The 16,782-nt window shown below is 53.7% G+C and overlaps 1 protein-coding gene across 5 annotated transcripts in view; it reads right to left on the bottom strand.

Moving 5' to 3' along the window:
- Positions 1–848: 848 nt before the first annotated feature.
- The window catches only part of Sil1 (SIL1 nucleotide exchange factor), a 260,709-nt gene continuing 244,775 nt past the window's right edge, over positions 849–16,782 (bottom strand). For 4 of the 5 annotated variants that reach the window (XM_005382084.2, XM_013512923.1, XM_005382085.2 and 1 more), the window contains 3 exons: positions 5,125–5,221; positions 4,530–4,694; positions 849–1,375 (listed from right to left, as the gene is read on the bottom strand). In XM_005382084.2, the coding sequence (XP_005382141.1) occupies positions 1,016–1,375; positions 4,530–4,694; positions 5,125–5,221 (622 nt within the window). In that variant the 3' untranslated portion in view covers positions 849–1,015. The remainder of the gene's footprint in view (positions 1,376–4,529; positions 4,695–5,124; positions 5,222–16,782) is intronic. The other variant, XM_013512922.1, reaches the window with a different exon arrangement.

The raw sequence follows: 16,782 nt of genomic DNA, 5'->3' as shown, positions 1-16,782 counted from the left end.
GAAGGCACCCACCCACTGACTCCCGTGTCTCTCTGGGCCCACCATCCCCTCGGCTCTGTGATGCTGACATGTCCACAAGCTAAGCGAGGTGAGGCCTGCCGCAGACTGGCCCTCCCAGCTCCCTCCTGGGCGCGGGTGGGGCTGCCGAGCCAGCGGGAGCAGCCTCTGGTGCATCGGGAAGGGCTGAAAAACAAGCGCACCAGAATCCAAATCAGGAAAGCCCAGAGCTGGGGTTGCCATGGCAACTTGCAGCAGGCTCCTGGCCTGGCACTCAGCCTCCCTGGGGGGCTGGGACGGCTGGGGGCTGAGACCGCCAGGCCTGCTGCCCCGCCTAGAGGCTGCCTCTCCCGCCTCCTAAACATGGGCAGGAAGGGCAGGCCCAGCTCACCCCGCTCCCCAGTGAGGCCCACAGCCAGCGTCCTCGGAGTCCACCCAGACCCCACAGCACCCAGCCGCACACCAGTGGGGAGCTGCTCTTGGCTTGATCAGTGCCCGTGGCCTTGAAGGGGCTTCTCCTGCATGGCAGAGGGGGCAGTGAGGCGAACCTCCGACCTCTGCTCACAGCTGGGTGGGAAGGGACAGGCGTGAGGGTCGCGCTGCCAGAGTACTTTCTGCAGCTCTCCCTCATTTCAGTGCTGTCTCTTCAGCAGAGGAAGAACAGGCCCAGAGAGGTCGAGTGACTTCCCAAGGTCACAGAGCTACCACATGGCAAAGAGCCTGAGGTTCCACGGACAGGGCCCAGGCCCTTCTGACAGACAGCTGGGACAGACCACTCAGGGAGTCACGGGGTACCTATCACAGCCCCCAGCTGTAGGGCTGAGTCGCGGTACACAGACATGGAGACAGACTGCGGCCTTCACATCTTGTTTAATAGCCAAGCGGGCCCTGCCCAGGTGAAGCTCACACCCCACAAGGCAAACCTTCCCTGCTGCCTGACGGCCTCTGAGGAGCCCACCCGCGCTGGGGCCCGGCCTCTCGCATGTCCTAGTCCAGTCCCGGTGTCAGGGTGGCAGCCTCACCGCAGCTCCCTGAGTAAGCTGTTGATGGAGCCCAGCAGCTCCCGGAAGTAGCCCTCATCTTCGCCTTCTTGGACCTCCAGGGTGGCCAGGGCCTGATACTCAGCCCGCAGGCTGCCCAGTGTCCTGCTGAGCTGGGGGTCCCGACGGTAGTGGTCCCTGCAGGTGGCCAGGAGGGCACTCAGCGTTTGCAGCACCTTCTCACGGGCATCGTGTTCAGGAAGTGCCAGGAGGCGGGCTGTGATCTCACACCAGCCCTGCTCCCGCAGGCCTGGCAGGAGGTGCACCTGGCGGTACTGCTGCAGCTTCTCTGGGGACACATCCTGGGTCAGCTCGGCCTCTTCCTCAGCAAACATCTGCTGCCACACAGCCAGGCACAGGCGGCAGGTGGGATGGCAAGGAGAGAACACAGAGGCAGTCAGTTCACACCTGCGAGCTCTGCCCCGCAGTACCAAGACAGGAGGCTGAGCCAGGAGGGTGACCTGCTTTCTCCGTGACCCAGCCATCCACATGTCCACTCTTCGGTCCGTCCACTCCACACTGTCCATCACAACACCTGTGCCCTGCGCCAGGTGCTAGAGGAACCAAGACGGTTATGTGTCCCTGCTCCCAGGCTCTCACAGGAAAATAAAATCCCTGACTATCTCAAGAGCTGGGTCTAGTGGTGCAGTGTGAGGGTGGCGGCTGGGCTCGACTTCCTGGGCATCACTGACAACTCAGTGAGCGGGCGCTGGTCCGGAACCTCCCTGCGACCAAGGCCACTGTCTCTCAGGGGAGACACTGGGGCCCCTCTGGGACTCGGGCAGCACTCGGAGGACAGTGAGTGCACAGCCAGTAGCCGGACACAGTGCACACTCAAGAGATGTGAGCTTTCGCACCATGGCAGCAAATGACATCTTCACCAGTGTCACTGCTGTGGGCACCCTCACCCCACTGCTGCACCAGTGAGAGTCTTGGGTGAATAGGAGCGGCCCCAAGGGATAGCACGGCAGGCCAGTCTGCACGGGCGTCACAACCAGCCCTGGCCCCCGTCTGAAGCAAGGCAGGTGGTGCAAGGGCCAGGAGGGGCCTGGAACACAGCTCTGGGCTACGCCAAGGACAGAGGCGTTACGGAAAGTCTGGCAGTGAGTCGAGCCTCAGCCCATGAAAGCAGCTGTAGACGCTCAGCTCTACCTGCGAACCTGCGGGAACCAGCCGGGCAAGCTGCCAGGCGAGAACCCCGCTTATTTCAAATGCTGAGGGATGCTGCGAAGGTTTCCCATACAGTCACATTAAATGCTCTGAGAAGGGAGCAGGAAGCCCCGCCCAGACCCCCTGGGGAGAACCGGGGGTGCAGGCAAAGGCCAGGGGCTATGAATGGCACCTGACGACACTGTGGCCACAGAGGGCCATGGGCTAATGGCAGGGCAAGGCTGCCATCCCTTTCCACCGACTTCTACATCCCACCAGTCCCCCTCTTGGTCCTCCCCGCTGCCTCTGCTCTGTGCACCCTGCTTCTTGGGGGATGTCTGTGGCCCCTCCTCCAGGCCCTGCCCACCTTCTCTGGTCCCCTGATGGCTGCCAACAAGCCCCTAATCACTGGCTGGGATCTGTCTGTTTTTTTGGCATGGTACAGAGAATTGAACTCAGGGTCTTTGCACTGAGCTATATCCCCAGCCATTGTTCTTATTTTTTATTTTGAGAGACAATCTCCTTAAATGGCTAAGTTGTCTAGGCTGGGCTTGAACTTGGGATCTTCCTGCCTCAGCTTCCTAGAGTGCTGGGATTATAGGTGTGTGCCACCACACCTGGCTACAAATTGGCAGTTCTGCTGATAAAGACCAAACCCTTCCTTGGGACTCTGAGCCCTCCCTGGGCATGGCTTTGCTGCCCCACAGCCTCCTCACTCTGACCCCGGCCGTTCCACCTTTCCCCTGGGGCCTCTGGAGCTGTGTCCCTTCCAGGTACTTCCCACAGGACAGCTTCAATGCCCCTCTTCCCTCCAGAGCCCAGCACCCTGTGCCCACATATCCTGCCCACAGCTCCTGGGCTTCCAGCGCCGGGAGGGCAGGGGCTATGGAGGGAGAGCTTTCCAGCATCCTGCCACCCCTGGGAGCCAGATGGCAGCATGCGGTCTCTTGGTAGAGGCCCAGGGTGGGCCACGACACAGAGGGGGGCGCGCCTGGGTCCTGGCCGATGCCAGAGGCGACAGCGCAGTCTCTGTGGGAATTCCTCGCTGCAGATGCTGTCTCCCAACCTTTTGCCTTGGGGCACAGAGCAGCCCCAAGGTGAGCTGATGCTCTGTCACCCTTGGGGGCCTTGGGACCAGCCTGAAACTCAGCCTGCTCTTTTTGTCTCCGCTCAGGAGCTGTAAGAACAGAGAGGCCCCAGCTGCCTTGGTGCTCAGTGTGTGGGCAGCCCCAGCCCCACAGCTGTCTGGCTGAAACTATGCACTGTCCTCTCTGGAAGAGGATGGCCAGGTCCTTCCTCCTTGACCGGACCCGACTCAGCAGAGACACAGCCCTGAGACACCAGAGGAAAGAGATGGGTTTCTCCTGGGAACGCGGATGCGTGGGTCCTCCTCCAGGCTCACTGGCCACGCTCAGGAGATCGGCTGCGCCCCAGCCTTGCTAATTGGCTCTGAGTACCACAGGGCTGCCTGCTGTTTGAAATGATTTCTGCAGCTGTGGGCAGGAGCAGCACGAAAGCTGAGACTGCAGCAGGAGACAGGACTGACAGAAACGAGGGGCCATAGGCAGCCGAGACTCCGCCTGGACAGAGCGGGCGTGGGTCTGTGCAGGGTGAGAGTGTGGAGGGGTGCAGCCCCCAACGTTAGGCGGCAGGGCCGGGGCTGCCAAGCAGCGGCCGGCTGTCCCGGGAAACAAGGGGCCCGAGGAAGACAACTGTAAAAGCCCTGCCAACAGGCTCTGCAGCGGCTCCATTACAAATCCAGGCCTGGCTGCCTCTTGCTCTTAATTAAGATGCTTCTCAAGCTTTCAAGGCCAAGCGGGGCTGAGCCCTAGTCTCTTCCCAGGTAGCAAAGCCGTTGGGTCCTGAGGCTGTCCAGGGCTGTGTGCTGAGCCCTGAGCCGAGCTCCCAGAGGGGCATCTCCAGGTGCCGAGAACAGCAAGTCAGCACCATTCTGGGCTCTGGCTTCTGATTGCTGCCATGTCTCCACGCGACCTGTTCCTCACGCCCACCCAGTGACTTTCACTCCCTGAGGGCCAAACCCAGCTGTTGGCCCTTGGCCACGCTGACCCCTCCCTGCATGCCTGGCCCTGGCCAATGCATCCTCCTACCTCCCCTCTCCAGGGGTTGGCAGAGGTGTCGTGTCCCACAAGACACCTTCCCTTGAGGTTCCAAGTTTCTTCAGGCCATCAGCCATCCATCCATCTGTCCACCCATCCATCTGTCCACCCATCCATCTGGACAGAGAGATGGACAGACAGATTCAGAGGGGGCCTGGGTGGAACAGCCAGAGCAAACACAAAGCCTGTGTTTGGGGTGGGGAGGCAAGGGGGTCTGGGCATTCACCTTCTCAGTGACCAGGTCATAGAGTAGCGTGACCACGCGCACAGCCAGCACCTCTGTGCTCTTCTCTTGCACCAGGCCCTTGAGCACCTGCAGGCCCCCCAGCTTCAGGAACTGCTGCTGGGCATAGGGGAAGTGGCGCAGCAGGGTACACAGGGCGAACAAGACCTAGAAAGGAAGCACAGGTCCGGGACACATAAGGAGTGACACACATTAGCCTGGCCCCACGGCCCGTAAAAGGTGTCCCAGTGACTCAGCCAGCACCATTCTTCCTGGTCTCAGTAACCTGGAGTCCAGCTGCACCCCAGGAGCCAGGGCTGTGAGAGTCAAGAGAGACTTCAGCTACCTTCAACATCGTCATGGGGACCACTGGTGGCTAAAACGAAAGTCCAGGACCGGATGGGGTCCATGGCCGCCCTGCTGGAGCTACACCCAGGCCCCCAGGCCCCCGACGCCATCTGCCACCATCTTCTACAGGTGTGTGTGACCTTTTCCCTCGCCCCTCACTGGATGACTCTCGGGGCCCAGGGATGGCATGCCAGGAAAGGGGCCCGCCGATGCCCTAAGCGCTGGGCAGAAGGGACGGGCAGAAACTTACCTTTTTCTTAGCAGTGAGGGGCTGCTCTGTGGCCAGAACGACCAGCAGCTTCTGTAGGGCTCCTCCTTCAATGGCCTCCACCTGGACCTTCGGGTTGCTGGGAAGGAAGCACAGGAAAGCATGACTATTCTGCCTGCCTAGGAGCCCAGGGGCACAGGGAGCTGACACCACACCAGCCAGGAGCACAAGGAGCAGCTCCCACCTAGGACAAGCTAGAACTCCGCTGGGAGACAAAGACTGGTGGGGACGGACGATCTACAGCATGGATGACAGAGCTGAGGCCCCTGCACCACCCTACGGCGCCCCAGAAGCCAGGAGCCAGCGGGTGCTGTGAGTCATCCCAGCGCCGGGGCAGCCTTCGGAGGTGCTGCTGCAGCGTCCCTGCCGCAGGCAGACTTCCTTGCTGCTCGCAAGCCTGTGCTGGGTGGCCCTTCTTCCACGGTCCCAGGAACATCACATATGGGGGCGGGGGGCGGGGCGACTAACAGATAGGTCTGTTCTTTTTGGGTATGGGGTTTCTTGAGGCCAGGCCCAGGGTCCCCTTCTCTCCTTGGTCAGCATCAGACAGTTGTAGAACACACGTGTGGGAGGAAGGCAGGTGGGCAGCATGAGACGCAGGGAGCTTCTGAACACAAAGGCAGGGCCTTACACGGGACCAAACACCGCCTGCACTCCAGGCCCTACAGCCCAGCTGCCATGACCTTTCCTGTCCCCGCATTCTCAGTGCTCAGCACAGAGCCTGCCACTTCACAGGGCCCTGCACATAGGGGGTGAATGTACAAACACGTGTCCAACCAAGAACACCCAGCAAGCAAGAAGGCCACACAAAACACTCAAAACCCAGCGCTGCCTCAGGACCTCCTTTATCACGCCGGGCCGAAGGAACAGCAATGCCATTAAAACAAACATTTCAGGCCCAGTCCTCCTGGTGAAAGGAAGGTGGCCCTTCACTAGGCAGGGTGTGGGGCAGCCAACATGGCTGGGATTCCCAGCAAGTTACCTTTTTGCTGGTACCTTGCTTTCTAAGGTCACATAAATGATCAGCTAAGGAGCACATGCCTTAGCTTGGCATGGTGGTGTACACCTGGAATCCCAGCACTTAGGAAGGAGGCTGAGGCAGGAGGGTTGCCATAAATTTGAAGCCAGCCTGGGCTTACACGTGAGTTCAAGGCCAGCCTGAACTACATAGCAAGATCCTGTCTCAAAAAACAAAACAGCAAAAAAAGAGCATGTGCCCAGAAGAGACCTGTATGCTAGGCCCTCAGGGAAGGTCAAGGCTCTCCAACTCAGCATTCTACTGATGAGGCCCCAAAGAGGACAGGGAACAGGCATACAAAAAGCTTGAGGTCAGTAGGATGTGCAGGGCCAAGACAGGGGTCAGTGACTGTCACATCCCCCCAGACAGCCCCCAGAAGGTACCAAGGTTTACCAATGTGTGTGTAACTCGCCAGCTGCCCACTTTTGCAGGGTCACACGTTGCACCCCACAGCACCTGCTCCTCTTAACCCCACCCCTCCTAAGCAGGGGGCCCTTGAAGGATCCCAATGCCATGCTTCCTGGCCAAAAGTTCAGCAAAAAGGGGAGGTAGGCAACAGGAGTGACAGCTTGGCATGAAGCAGGTGCTCCCAAAGCAGCCAAATGGAACAACGGGTGCCTGAGTCACTCCCAGAAGACGCCATGCCCTGCTGTTCCCACCAGGAATCAGCCTCAAGGCTCAAAACAGACTGGCACGCAGCACCAAGTTTTCCTGCTATAAACAGAAGGATCATCTCCCTGTACCCTCAGACCCTCTCACCAGAGAGGGGAGCTGTCTGTCGGCGGCAACTCCACCCATGTGCCCGGGAGCAGCCTGGGGGTAGGCTGGAGCCCTGGGATAGGGAGGCCGACAGCTCCTCTTGGTGGGCAGGAGACCTGACACTGGGGCTTGAGAGCTGGGCCTCTCTCCTGCTGCCTGTCCCCGCCTCCTGAGAAAGGCAGCTGCTTCACCAACACACGATTAGCACCAACACGTTAATTAGCACGATCTCTGCCATCGTGTGCCTGAGGATGCTCACCCACAACAGGCAGGTCTGGGAAAGAAGAAGACCGTGCTGTGAAATTCACACAAACATCAAATGCTGCCACCCAAAGCAGGAGGGCTGTGAGGCCTGACAGCACATCAGCCTCGGGGAGTACCTCTTCGAGCCCTGTCCTGGGTCCACGGTCCTGCGGAGCAATGAAGACAAGGCCCCTTCAAGACCACACAGGAAGCCCTTCATGGTACCATCTGAGTGACTGAGCGAATCACCCAGGGCTGGGCAGCCAGAGCCCGTCCATTTTATATGCTGTCACCAGCACAGAGAGAAGTTCTCCTCTTCAAATGGTGGCTGGCAAGAAGCAGGAGCTGCCTGCTGCCACGCCAAGAGCAGCCCACCCTCCCTCGGGCTGATGCCCACCCCTCCCCAGGGAGGGCCGCCGGCCAGAGTAGGAGAGAATGGATTTTAAACACTGGGGGTATAAGCCACAGAGAAAAAAGGGAGCTTGGGGACCCCTTAAAAGATGCCAAAATCACTTTCATAGGTAATAAACCCACAGTTTTATCTGCAGCAGAGCCCAGAAGACCCTGGTGGGTACGGCAGGACAGTGTGCTGAGCATGCACCTTGTCGGCCTGGGCTGCACCCTGCCTGGCCTCTCACCAAAGCAGCTTAAACAAGGTGCTGCACTAACACCGGCCCCTACCCCAGTGCTCTCACGGCCACACGGGTCCCACAGACACCCTTCAGGAAGAGCCTTTCAGTGCCACTGTCGAGGGTGAGAAGGCCCAGGCCTGAGTCTCCAGAGGGCTGTCAGCCATCCTGATGGGGTGGCAGGACTGCGAGTGTGTTGCGCAGGAACGCACAAAGCAGACAGCACCCTGCTCCCTCCACACAGCCTCTCTCCCAAGGCCACTTAGCCTCTGGTTCTCAGGGTCCTGCTGTGCACTTTAGGGGAGAGGCCCAAAATAGCTGAGTGAGGTCTCAGGATGAGTAGGGCCAGACCCTGGGGGCCCTCTGTGGAAATCCTGCAAAAGCGGCTGATGACCTTTGTGCAAGTCCCTTGATGTGATTTTCCCACCTGGGAGGCAGAGCTAAGACTAGTGTTAAAGATACATTAACTCACAAACGCCAAAATGCTAGCCAGTGTGCTGTGGTCAAAAGACTGTGATTACACAGGCCACGCCAAGAGGCCCATCCGTAGCCCTGGGACACAGCTCTGTTCCGCCTGGAGATCGAGGGCCTGTCCGCACAACCCACAACGCACAGTCCTCACTGGGGAGGGGCCGCTCCCAGCAGGGGGAAGGTGGGTATCCTGACAGTTGGGGATTTCAGTGAGTTGAAAAGCCCGAGGCCCAGCTTGCTTCTCAGCGACACCAGTGGTGCTGGTATATTCAAAGTCAACAGAAGGATATTAAGGACGTAGCTTGTCTCCGAGCGATAAATGAGAATAAACCTTGTTCAGGGCTAAGCTGGCTGGACTGAATAAATACCATTAGCATTTGGATTACTGGGATGTTCACAATCAGCAGGCAAGTCAGCTGTCTGTGTGCAGAGGGACGGCAGCAGCTGCTACTCTGTAACTCGAGGGGGTGATCGCAGAAATGGAAATGATTGCATTTGCAGAAGCTGCACAGTCTGGGTCAGGGTGACAGCAATATGGCTAACTGCCAAGGGTCAGAGGTCATGTTCTAGCAAACTAGAGCTGAGCAAGTTTGTGGCTAAGATCGAGGGTGCAGGCGCTGAGCTCAGGAGAGCAGCTAGCTGGAGCAGGGGCCCACAGGGTTGCTGCCTAGTACAGACCGAGGGCCTGCCCTCCTCCACGCCTGGCACTCAGGACTGGCGGCATAATTTTCAGGCCTCCACATAACATGAAAAGCAAGGTCCTCGGCTTAAAGATTATTAGGAACTTCAAGGACGGCAAGTGTAAGGCATTGTTACAGTTTATGTCTAGGGACCCCCAAAGCCGCATGCACTCAGAGACGGGGCTGTGGGGAGGTGACCGACTACGGGGCGGTGACACCATCGAGGGGTTAGTCTGCCGGTGAGTTCACAGCTCATGCGATGTTGGGAGGAGAAGCCAGTCAGAGGAGTTGGGTCGCTAGGGTTGAAGGCTCTGTCTCCCCTCCTCCTCCTCCCTCCATCTCTCTCTCTGCTTCCTGCCTAGCCACGATCAGCCAGGCCACCAGGCCTCGCAGCCGAACAGCTACGGACTAAAACCTCTTCAAAGCGTAAGCCAGAACAAGCTCTTCTCCTTAACCTGTGGGTGCTGAGGATTTTGTCCCAGCAACGAGATAGTGGCTAAGACAAAGATTAAACAAGTCTGGGCCCTTCTAAGTGCAGAACCCTGCGTCACTGCTCACAACACAGGCCACCAGGGTGTACGCACAGGCTTTGGTATACACAGACACCTGCATGGGGGGAACTGGACCGGGAAGAAGAGTTGTGGAGCAGCGAGGAAGGAGGAAAAGTAGAAAAGGCAGAGCCAGGGGCAGGAAACGAGGCTGTGGCTGACAGGTCAGGTAAATGGTGAAGCCGAGCCTTCCTGGGCCAGACTGAGTGGGGAGCTGTCTCCTGAGGCCTCCCCACATCATTCTCTTAACAGAGGAAAAGCCAGCACAGTTCTGAAACGCTGGAGGGCAGGCCATGCAGGGAGCAGGGGCACATCTCTGGGGTGCCAGGCGAACCCCACACGGTCCTGCCTGGTGAAATGTGCAGGCTCCCTTCTTGTCCGGAAAGAGCCTTTCTCTAGTGGCCCCACGTTGTCTGTATCCAACACATGGCCTTGATCATCTGTGGCCCACAGATCTGTAGCATGTGTAATATAAATATTTTGTAGGGAGGCACTCTGAGAACAGGGGTTCCGGAAGGATCCAGGATGAATGGGTGAAGTAATAGACAATCATCAACTTGAGTAAAATGGAATAGGTCCACCCCAAAATAAACAGGGCATCTAACTCTTCTACATGAGAGCGAAGTCCCAAGTGAAAGAAAACATCAAGCTTGTATCTGAGCTACACACTACCCGAGTGCGGCGGGAAGCAACCGGGCCCCTGGGGATTTCACGCGGACCTGGGGAGAGGCGGAGCTTGCAGTTGGCTCCTTCAGGGGCAGCTCCTAAGAAGAAGCCATTCATGAAGTAAATGTGGGTGCCTACAGCACGTAACAGTGACAGCGCTCGTGAGACAGGGGCCAGGGCTCTTTCCAGCGGCACCCTCACCACCTATAGAGAGAGGGACTGCGAAGAATCTTCCCAATGGACAGGCGGCCCTGCCTCACAATCACCTGGGGCATTCATTCTTCTTAAAACCTTTCAGATGGGAAACTTAAAAAATTACAGAAATTATACAGAAAAAAACCAGAAAATTTGCAGGAATAATTCATAGTAAGGTAGATACCCTCCACCAAGATTCATCGATTCTTAATGCTTACCCTTTTTCACTTTTTCACTTTTTTCTGTATTTAACCCCTGGCCCCGAGCCTGGGATTAAACTCTGGGCCCCATCCGTGCTAGGTAAACGCTCTACCATAGAGCTGCACCGAACCTCGTAAACCTCTCTACTCAAAATATTGTTTTCAGAAACATAGGAATAGGTTACAGATTGGATGCTTTTTTACTCCTAAATATATCAGTGTGTGTTTCCTAAGAACACAAACACTACACAATACCCACAATGAGTTTTAGACGTTCAGATTCTGCCAAATGTCCCAAAGGTGCCCTTCTTAAAAAATAATTCTGGGGCCGGGGATTTAGCTCAGCGGCAAAAGCACCTGCCTGGCAAGCGCAAGGTCATGAGTTCGGTTCCCGGTACCGGAGAAAAACCAAAAAAAAAAAATAATAATAATAATAATTCTGGCCCCAAGGCCTGTCCTGGCCTTCATGCTGCAGACAGAAGCAGGTCTTCTTAGTCCCCTTTAATCTGGAACTCGTCCTTCCTTCTTCTGTGTCTCGTGTGACACTGGCATCTTGGAAGAGTGAAGGCCATTTGTAGAATTCCTGTCAGTTTGGATCCGTCTGATGTGTTTTCATGATTTGACTGAGGGTGCGCATTTTGGCAGGAATAGCACAGAAACAATGTTGTGTCTTTCTTGGTACACCACACCAGGAAGCACATAATGTCAGCCAGTCTCACAACTGGTCATGTTCATTCTGATTACTTGGTTACGTGGGTATATGCCAGACTTCTCCACCACAAAGATACTGTTTATCCCTTTGAAATTAATACATATTTTGTAGGGAGGCACTCTGAGATAGGAAGACAGCCTGTTCCTCATCAAACTTTCACCCACTAGTTTTGGCATTCATTGACAATTCTTGCTTAATTATTACTATGCTATTTATCAAATGATGATATTCAAGCTCCACCATTGCTTCTATCATTATTTGCTGGCATGCTACTTAAAATAACAGATCTGCCTTCTTTCTCATTCATTTATTTGTAACTATGGATTCATGGATTCTTATGTAATCTAGGGCAATGGTGGCGGACCTATGGCACATGTGCTGCAGGAGGCTATTCTATCATTGGAAGCTCTAAAAGGTTCACCATCACTGATCTAGGTGATATAATACACCTTTGTCTTTTTTTTTTTTTTGGTCTTTTTGAGATAGGGTCTTGCTATGCAGTTCAGGCTGGCCTTGAGCTCACTGTGTAGCCCAGGCTGGTCTCGAACTCACAACAATCCTCCTGCCTCAGCCTCTGCAGTGCTGGGATTATAGACGTGTGCCACCATGTCCGGCTCCCCTTTGCCATTTTTAAAAAAAATTTATTTAAAAGAGTAAAAGAAGGATAACATAGTAATAGGGGGATTTACCGAATTACAGACAAAGTGGTAGGACATTATCAATGGTTATTTTACCTATTGGTATCTTCAAGATAGTTTCTCAGGAAAACAAATAGACAAATAATAATGAGTTACAGACAAAATGGTAGGAAATTATCAATGGTTGTTGTACTATACTTTGGTTTCTTCAAAGTGGTTTCTAGGGAAAACAAATAGAGCTATACATGAGTGATCAATTAAATAATCATTGACCATTCTCAGTGGTTGTTGTTGAAAACACACAGTAATAAACATACATCCATTTACACAATAGCATAGGAACAATAGAAACATTACAGAGTTATGGACAGATTGGTAGGAAATTATCAATGGCTGCTGCAATACATGGTGGTATCTTCAAAGTGGTTTCTCAGGAAAACAAAGACATGCAAGAAAGATCTAACAAGTAGTTACAGACCCAGGGTTGTGAAAAATAGCAGATTACCTCCTCATCAGTGACTCTTTTCACTGAGGTATGAGGGCTGGAAGGCCAGGATTGAAAAGAAGGACCGAGAGACTAGCACTAGTGTCCAGCAATAGGCTGTTTACTTTTTCCTCTATGGTCATGATTATGCAGGGCTCCTCCTTGAAGATAATGGTCTGGCCAGAGGAAGAGGGCAGAGTATGCCCTGGGCCCCTTCATTCCTGTTGGACCAGCTGGTAGGAGGGGTCTGAGCTCTGGGGCCTTTGCTTCAGAGGGCAGTCCGATCTCTAGGGGTCATCTTTACAGTTAGGGCATGGCCCAGGGGGCTTCTTAGGGCAGTCCCTCTTGAGATGGCCTGGCTTTTGACAGCGGTAGCAGAAGAATGTAGTCAACGAGTTCTTCTTGGGGCCCCGAGAATCAGACTTAGGGTCTGTTTCTCTTAGTGCTGCAAGAAAGGCAGTTGTTTTTTCTCCGTCTCTTTGTTTTCTCTCCTTGGCCTCCTCCTCCTCATGGCTATAAAAAACTAAGGAGGCAATTCTTATTAATACCTCAAGTGAGCTATCTGGGACAAAAGCCATTTTTTGTAGCTTTTTTCTACTATTTGGGGCTGACTGAGTAATAAACTTATCTTTAAGAACAGTTTGTCCCTCTACTGACTTGGGATCCAGGGAAGTATGCTTTATCAATGCCTCTTGTCTACGAAAGCAGAGAGGTGTTCTCTCCAGCCTCCCAGCGCATTGGGACCCTGCAACCCCTTAGTGTCCTCTCCCTAGCCGTCAACACAGATGGCAGGAACATGTGGATGAAGTCCTCGGCCCGCTAGTCAGTCTCAGCACCATCAGGTGCAAAGTGTCCCAGGCAGGTAACCTAGACACGCACCTTCTCCATGAAGGTGGTTCTTCAAAATCTGAATATTGGGCACCCATTTAATCCATGAAGTCTCAGGGCAGACCTCTTCAGAGTTCCACCCGCTCTTCCACCGCAGCCTGTACAGTTAGGGGAAGAATGGCCTCCAGGGGGTCTCCCCAGGTATTTTGCGCAAGGTCCTCCTGGTTTCCAGCTCCCGAATGGCTCCTGTGTCTCCAGTTAGCTCGACCTCTGAGTCGTCGAGCGTCGGTACTCTCGTGTTCTCCGAGTCCGTGTTCATCAGCTGCTCCTCCTGACTCTGGACATTTCTAGCTCTCAAAGGCAGGGCCAAGAGCAACCCACCGAGTGGCATGTTTTCCCAGAGGTTTCTCCACATCAGGATGGTTCATGCATGTCTCTGGGAGGGCTGATTGTATCAGTGCTTCTCTATGGCATGGCGTTTCTTGGGCAGTGGCCAGCCCCAGGGCTGGTGCACGTCTCCACACCGCTTCCCGGGCTCCTGCTGCCTGCCTTTCCAGGCACCTGTAGGCCGGGTGTGCCAGGCCCCGAAGGGCCCATGCTCCCCCAGCCACGCGGCCTCCTGGAGTGGGCGCCTGCAGTTTGCCTGTCTCCCCAGGTGCCTGCCCCTTTGCCATTTTGGGATGTTCAAATTATCCTTAACTTAATCACCAGTGCCTTTTCATGCTAGCTGCTATGCTCTTCCAATATGATCTCCTCATTCTTTGAGAGTGCTTCTTCCTCATTTTCTGGCACAAAATGTAAGTTACTACATTTGGCCTGTGCCAGCCATGGAATCAGCCATTTCTCCAAGGTACACTCATTTGTTTTCTTTTTTTTAGTACTGGAGATTAAACCAGGGCCCTGCACATGTGAGGCAAGTGTTCTACCACCGAGCCACCAGCACTCCAAAGCCTTCTACTCTAAGACAGGGTCCCGCTAAATTACAGTCTGTCTTTGAACTTATGATCCTCCTGACTAAATCTCACAAGTAGCTGGGATAACGGGCACACACCACTGCTCTTAGCTTAAGGAGCACTTCTTTTGGGGCACTTTTTGAAAGTCTGATCCTTCATACACTTAATCACAATCTCAGAAGATACAGCTCCAAAGCCCGCTTTTTCACAAGTTCCCCACATGACTATGTTCTAAGAAGCATTATTTGGAATAACCACACCCAAAGCTTAAGCTCTGATCTTGTACAGCATCTCTGAAAATTGCTGCCTAGTATCTGAAGACTTAGAGCAGTAGAGAGATCACCATCAAACAAGACAGCCTTGTGCCAGCGTTACACTATTCCAAATGTTAGACAACCGTCTGATATGGATCTGAAATCTATTTTCATGAAGTTTAAAACAACTGCTTTTGAGTCTGCCCATCAAAGTGGGGGGTCTCCAGCATGGGTCAGGCTTCTGAAGCTGAGGAAGCCGAGGAAAGCTTCTTTCCCCCAGCCTGGCACCATGGGACCCTGCACTCAATCTCAGTGTGCAGCCCCGACCTTCTACATCCTAGTGAACTCCTGTAGATATGGCGCCCACAGCCACCTGCGGGGCCCAGGCTAGCAACCTCTCCAGAGTCCAATGAGCCTAGCAGCCCCTATCCCAGGGGCAACACTCCCCCTAATGCCTGGGGCGACCTCTGGGTATTTGGCAGGCACATCACAGAATAAACTTTGGCTCTGCCTAGGTCAAATCCCTGGAGCCTGCTCCTGTGATCCTCTGATGAGCCTGGGGTTACCCACCATAGCCCCAAATCTAAATGTAAGGCTTCATATTTATACTTATTAAAGAATAAATATTGTCAGCAAGCAAAAATGAAGTAATAAAAATCTGGGTGGTATGACACCATAAATTTATTTCTATATGGTAGTATTTTCTTTTAAAAAACAATGAATATGAATTAATAAATTGTTATAATTTTAATTATAGAATTAAAAATATGATTTTTTGGGGGAGGAGACAGGGCCTTGCTATGTAGTTCAGGCTGACCTTAACCTCACTCTGGAGCCCAGGCTGGCCTCAAACTCATGGCAATCCTCCTGCCTCAGCCTCCCCTGTGCTAGGATTACAGGTGTGCACCACACATGGCTTAATAATAAAATCTGAACATCACTTTACTACGTGGGCCCATCACCCTAGCCTGTCACTATTCCTTGGGGTCCTCATTCTGTCACATCTCCAATATGTTGGTTAACCTTTCCCACCACCTCATTTCTTCATTGCCACGTCTTCGTGTAAGAACCAAAATGCGGGGTGGATAGGACAGAGTCTGACACAAGCCCCTGGCACATCGCTGCTGTGAAGGCGCTACGGATCCTGAGCAAGCATTCAGCAGGCCTGCCTGCTCCCCGTGCTCCAACCCTACATGTCTTCACCATTCTTTCTCTGCCTGTCCTTATCAGATTGTCACGAGATTCTGTCAAAAGTTTTCCTCAAATGCAGACCTCTCTGTGCCTCTTTCACTGGCCTAATCTCCCAGGCTGGCAAATGTTCCTGAAAAAGGAAATCAGCAGAGAGAGGAGGCATGAGGGAGTCTCCTGGGGTGAGGGAATAATGTTTCCTGACCTGGGTGGTAGTTAACTGGGTGTGTTCATGTTTAGTAATTTATTACGTGGTATGTGCTAAGGCAGACACAAGTTTCTGTATAAGGAAGAGAGGGAGGGAGGGAAGAGGGAGGAAAGGATGGATTTAAGCATTAAACTAGCCTGCAAGACCTGTTTTTACAGAGCCCACATTAACTCCAAGTAATCATTTTTTTCTCTTTAGAAATATTCACCAATCACATCTAAAACAACTTGCTTTGTTATTTCAAAAACAAGAACAGCCATCCTGTCTTCTTGCCCTATTTCGACCTCCATAATGTCATAAAGAGTCTCACAAACACACACAAACACACACACAGGTCTGCTCATGAGTTGTCATTTGGCACCTGAGTTTCTGACTCTAATTTGGAGAAGCCATTGGCTTGTTTGCTCCCTTCTCACACTCTTGGGCTCAAGTTCCTCTTAAATGTGTTTGCTTTACTCTTTCTGTCAGGATGTCCATTCTCCTTCGAAGAGAAAGCACAGGCAAAGCAGAAAAAGAAAGGCCAGAGATGCCCTCTCTGTTGCCCGCTACACTGCAGAAGCAGGTGGCCTAACAATTTCTATGCCATTCCTCTCAGAATTTTAGAGGCTCGGGCCCTTTTGCTGCTCTTAGCATGTCCCAGGGCTCACCTGTCAGATTCCTGACAGCGCGTAGGTCTGGACCTTTCTCGCTACTTATTCTTAGTCACAGGCCCCTTCGCTCTCTCAAACAACATCTGAGCTCTGACTGTCCCATGTGCAGCCTGTGGGTCTCTCTAGGTGTTGCCTTTTGTGCTCCTGTGGGAATCACTCATGACTCTACTCAGCACATCTCATTTTTCAGACTATGAGTCACCCTTCCTTTCAAAGCTCCATTCAGACAATATCTCCACTTTCCAGGACCTTCTAACATCTGCTTTCCCCAAAGCTCAGTGCGAGAGACTTTTGCATTCCCCTTGGCTTCTTCCAA

Source organism: Chinchilla lanigera, unplaced genomic scaffold (genome assembly GCF_000276665.1).
Source record: "Chinchilla lanigera isolate Chin_1 unplaced genomic scaffold, ChiLan1.0 scaffold00017, whole genome shotgun sequence".
Lineage (NCBI taxonomy): Eukaryota > Metazoa > Chordata > Mammalia > Rodentia > Chinchillidae > Chinchilla > Chinchilla lanigera.
The sequence above is the reverse complement of the archived record's forward strand: the minus strand, read 5'-3'. Positions and strand labels throughout refer to the sequence as shown.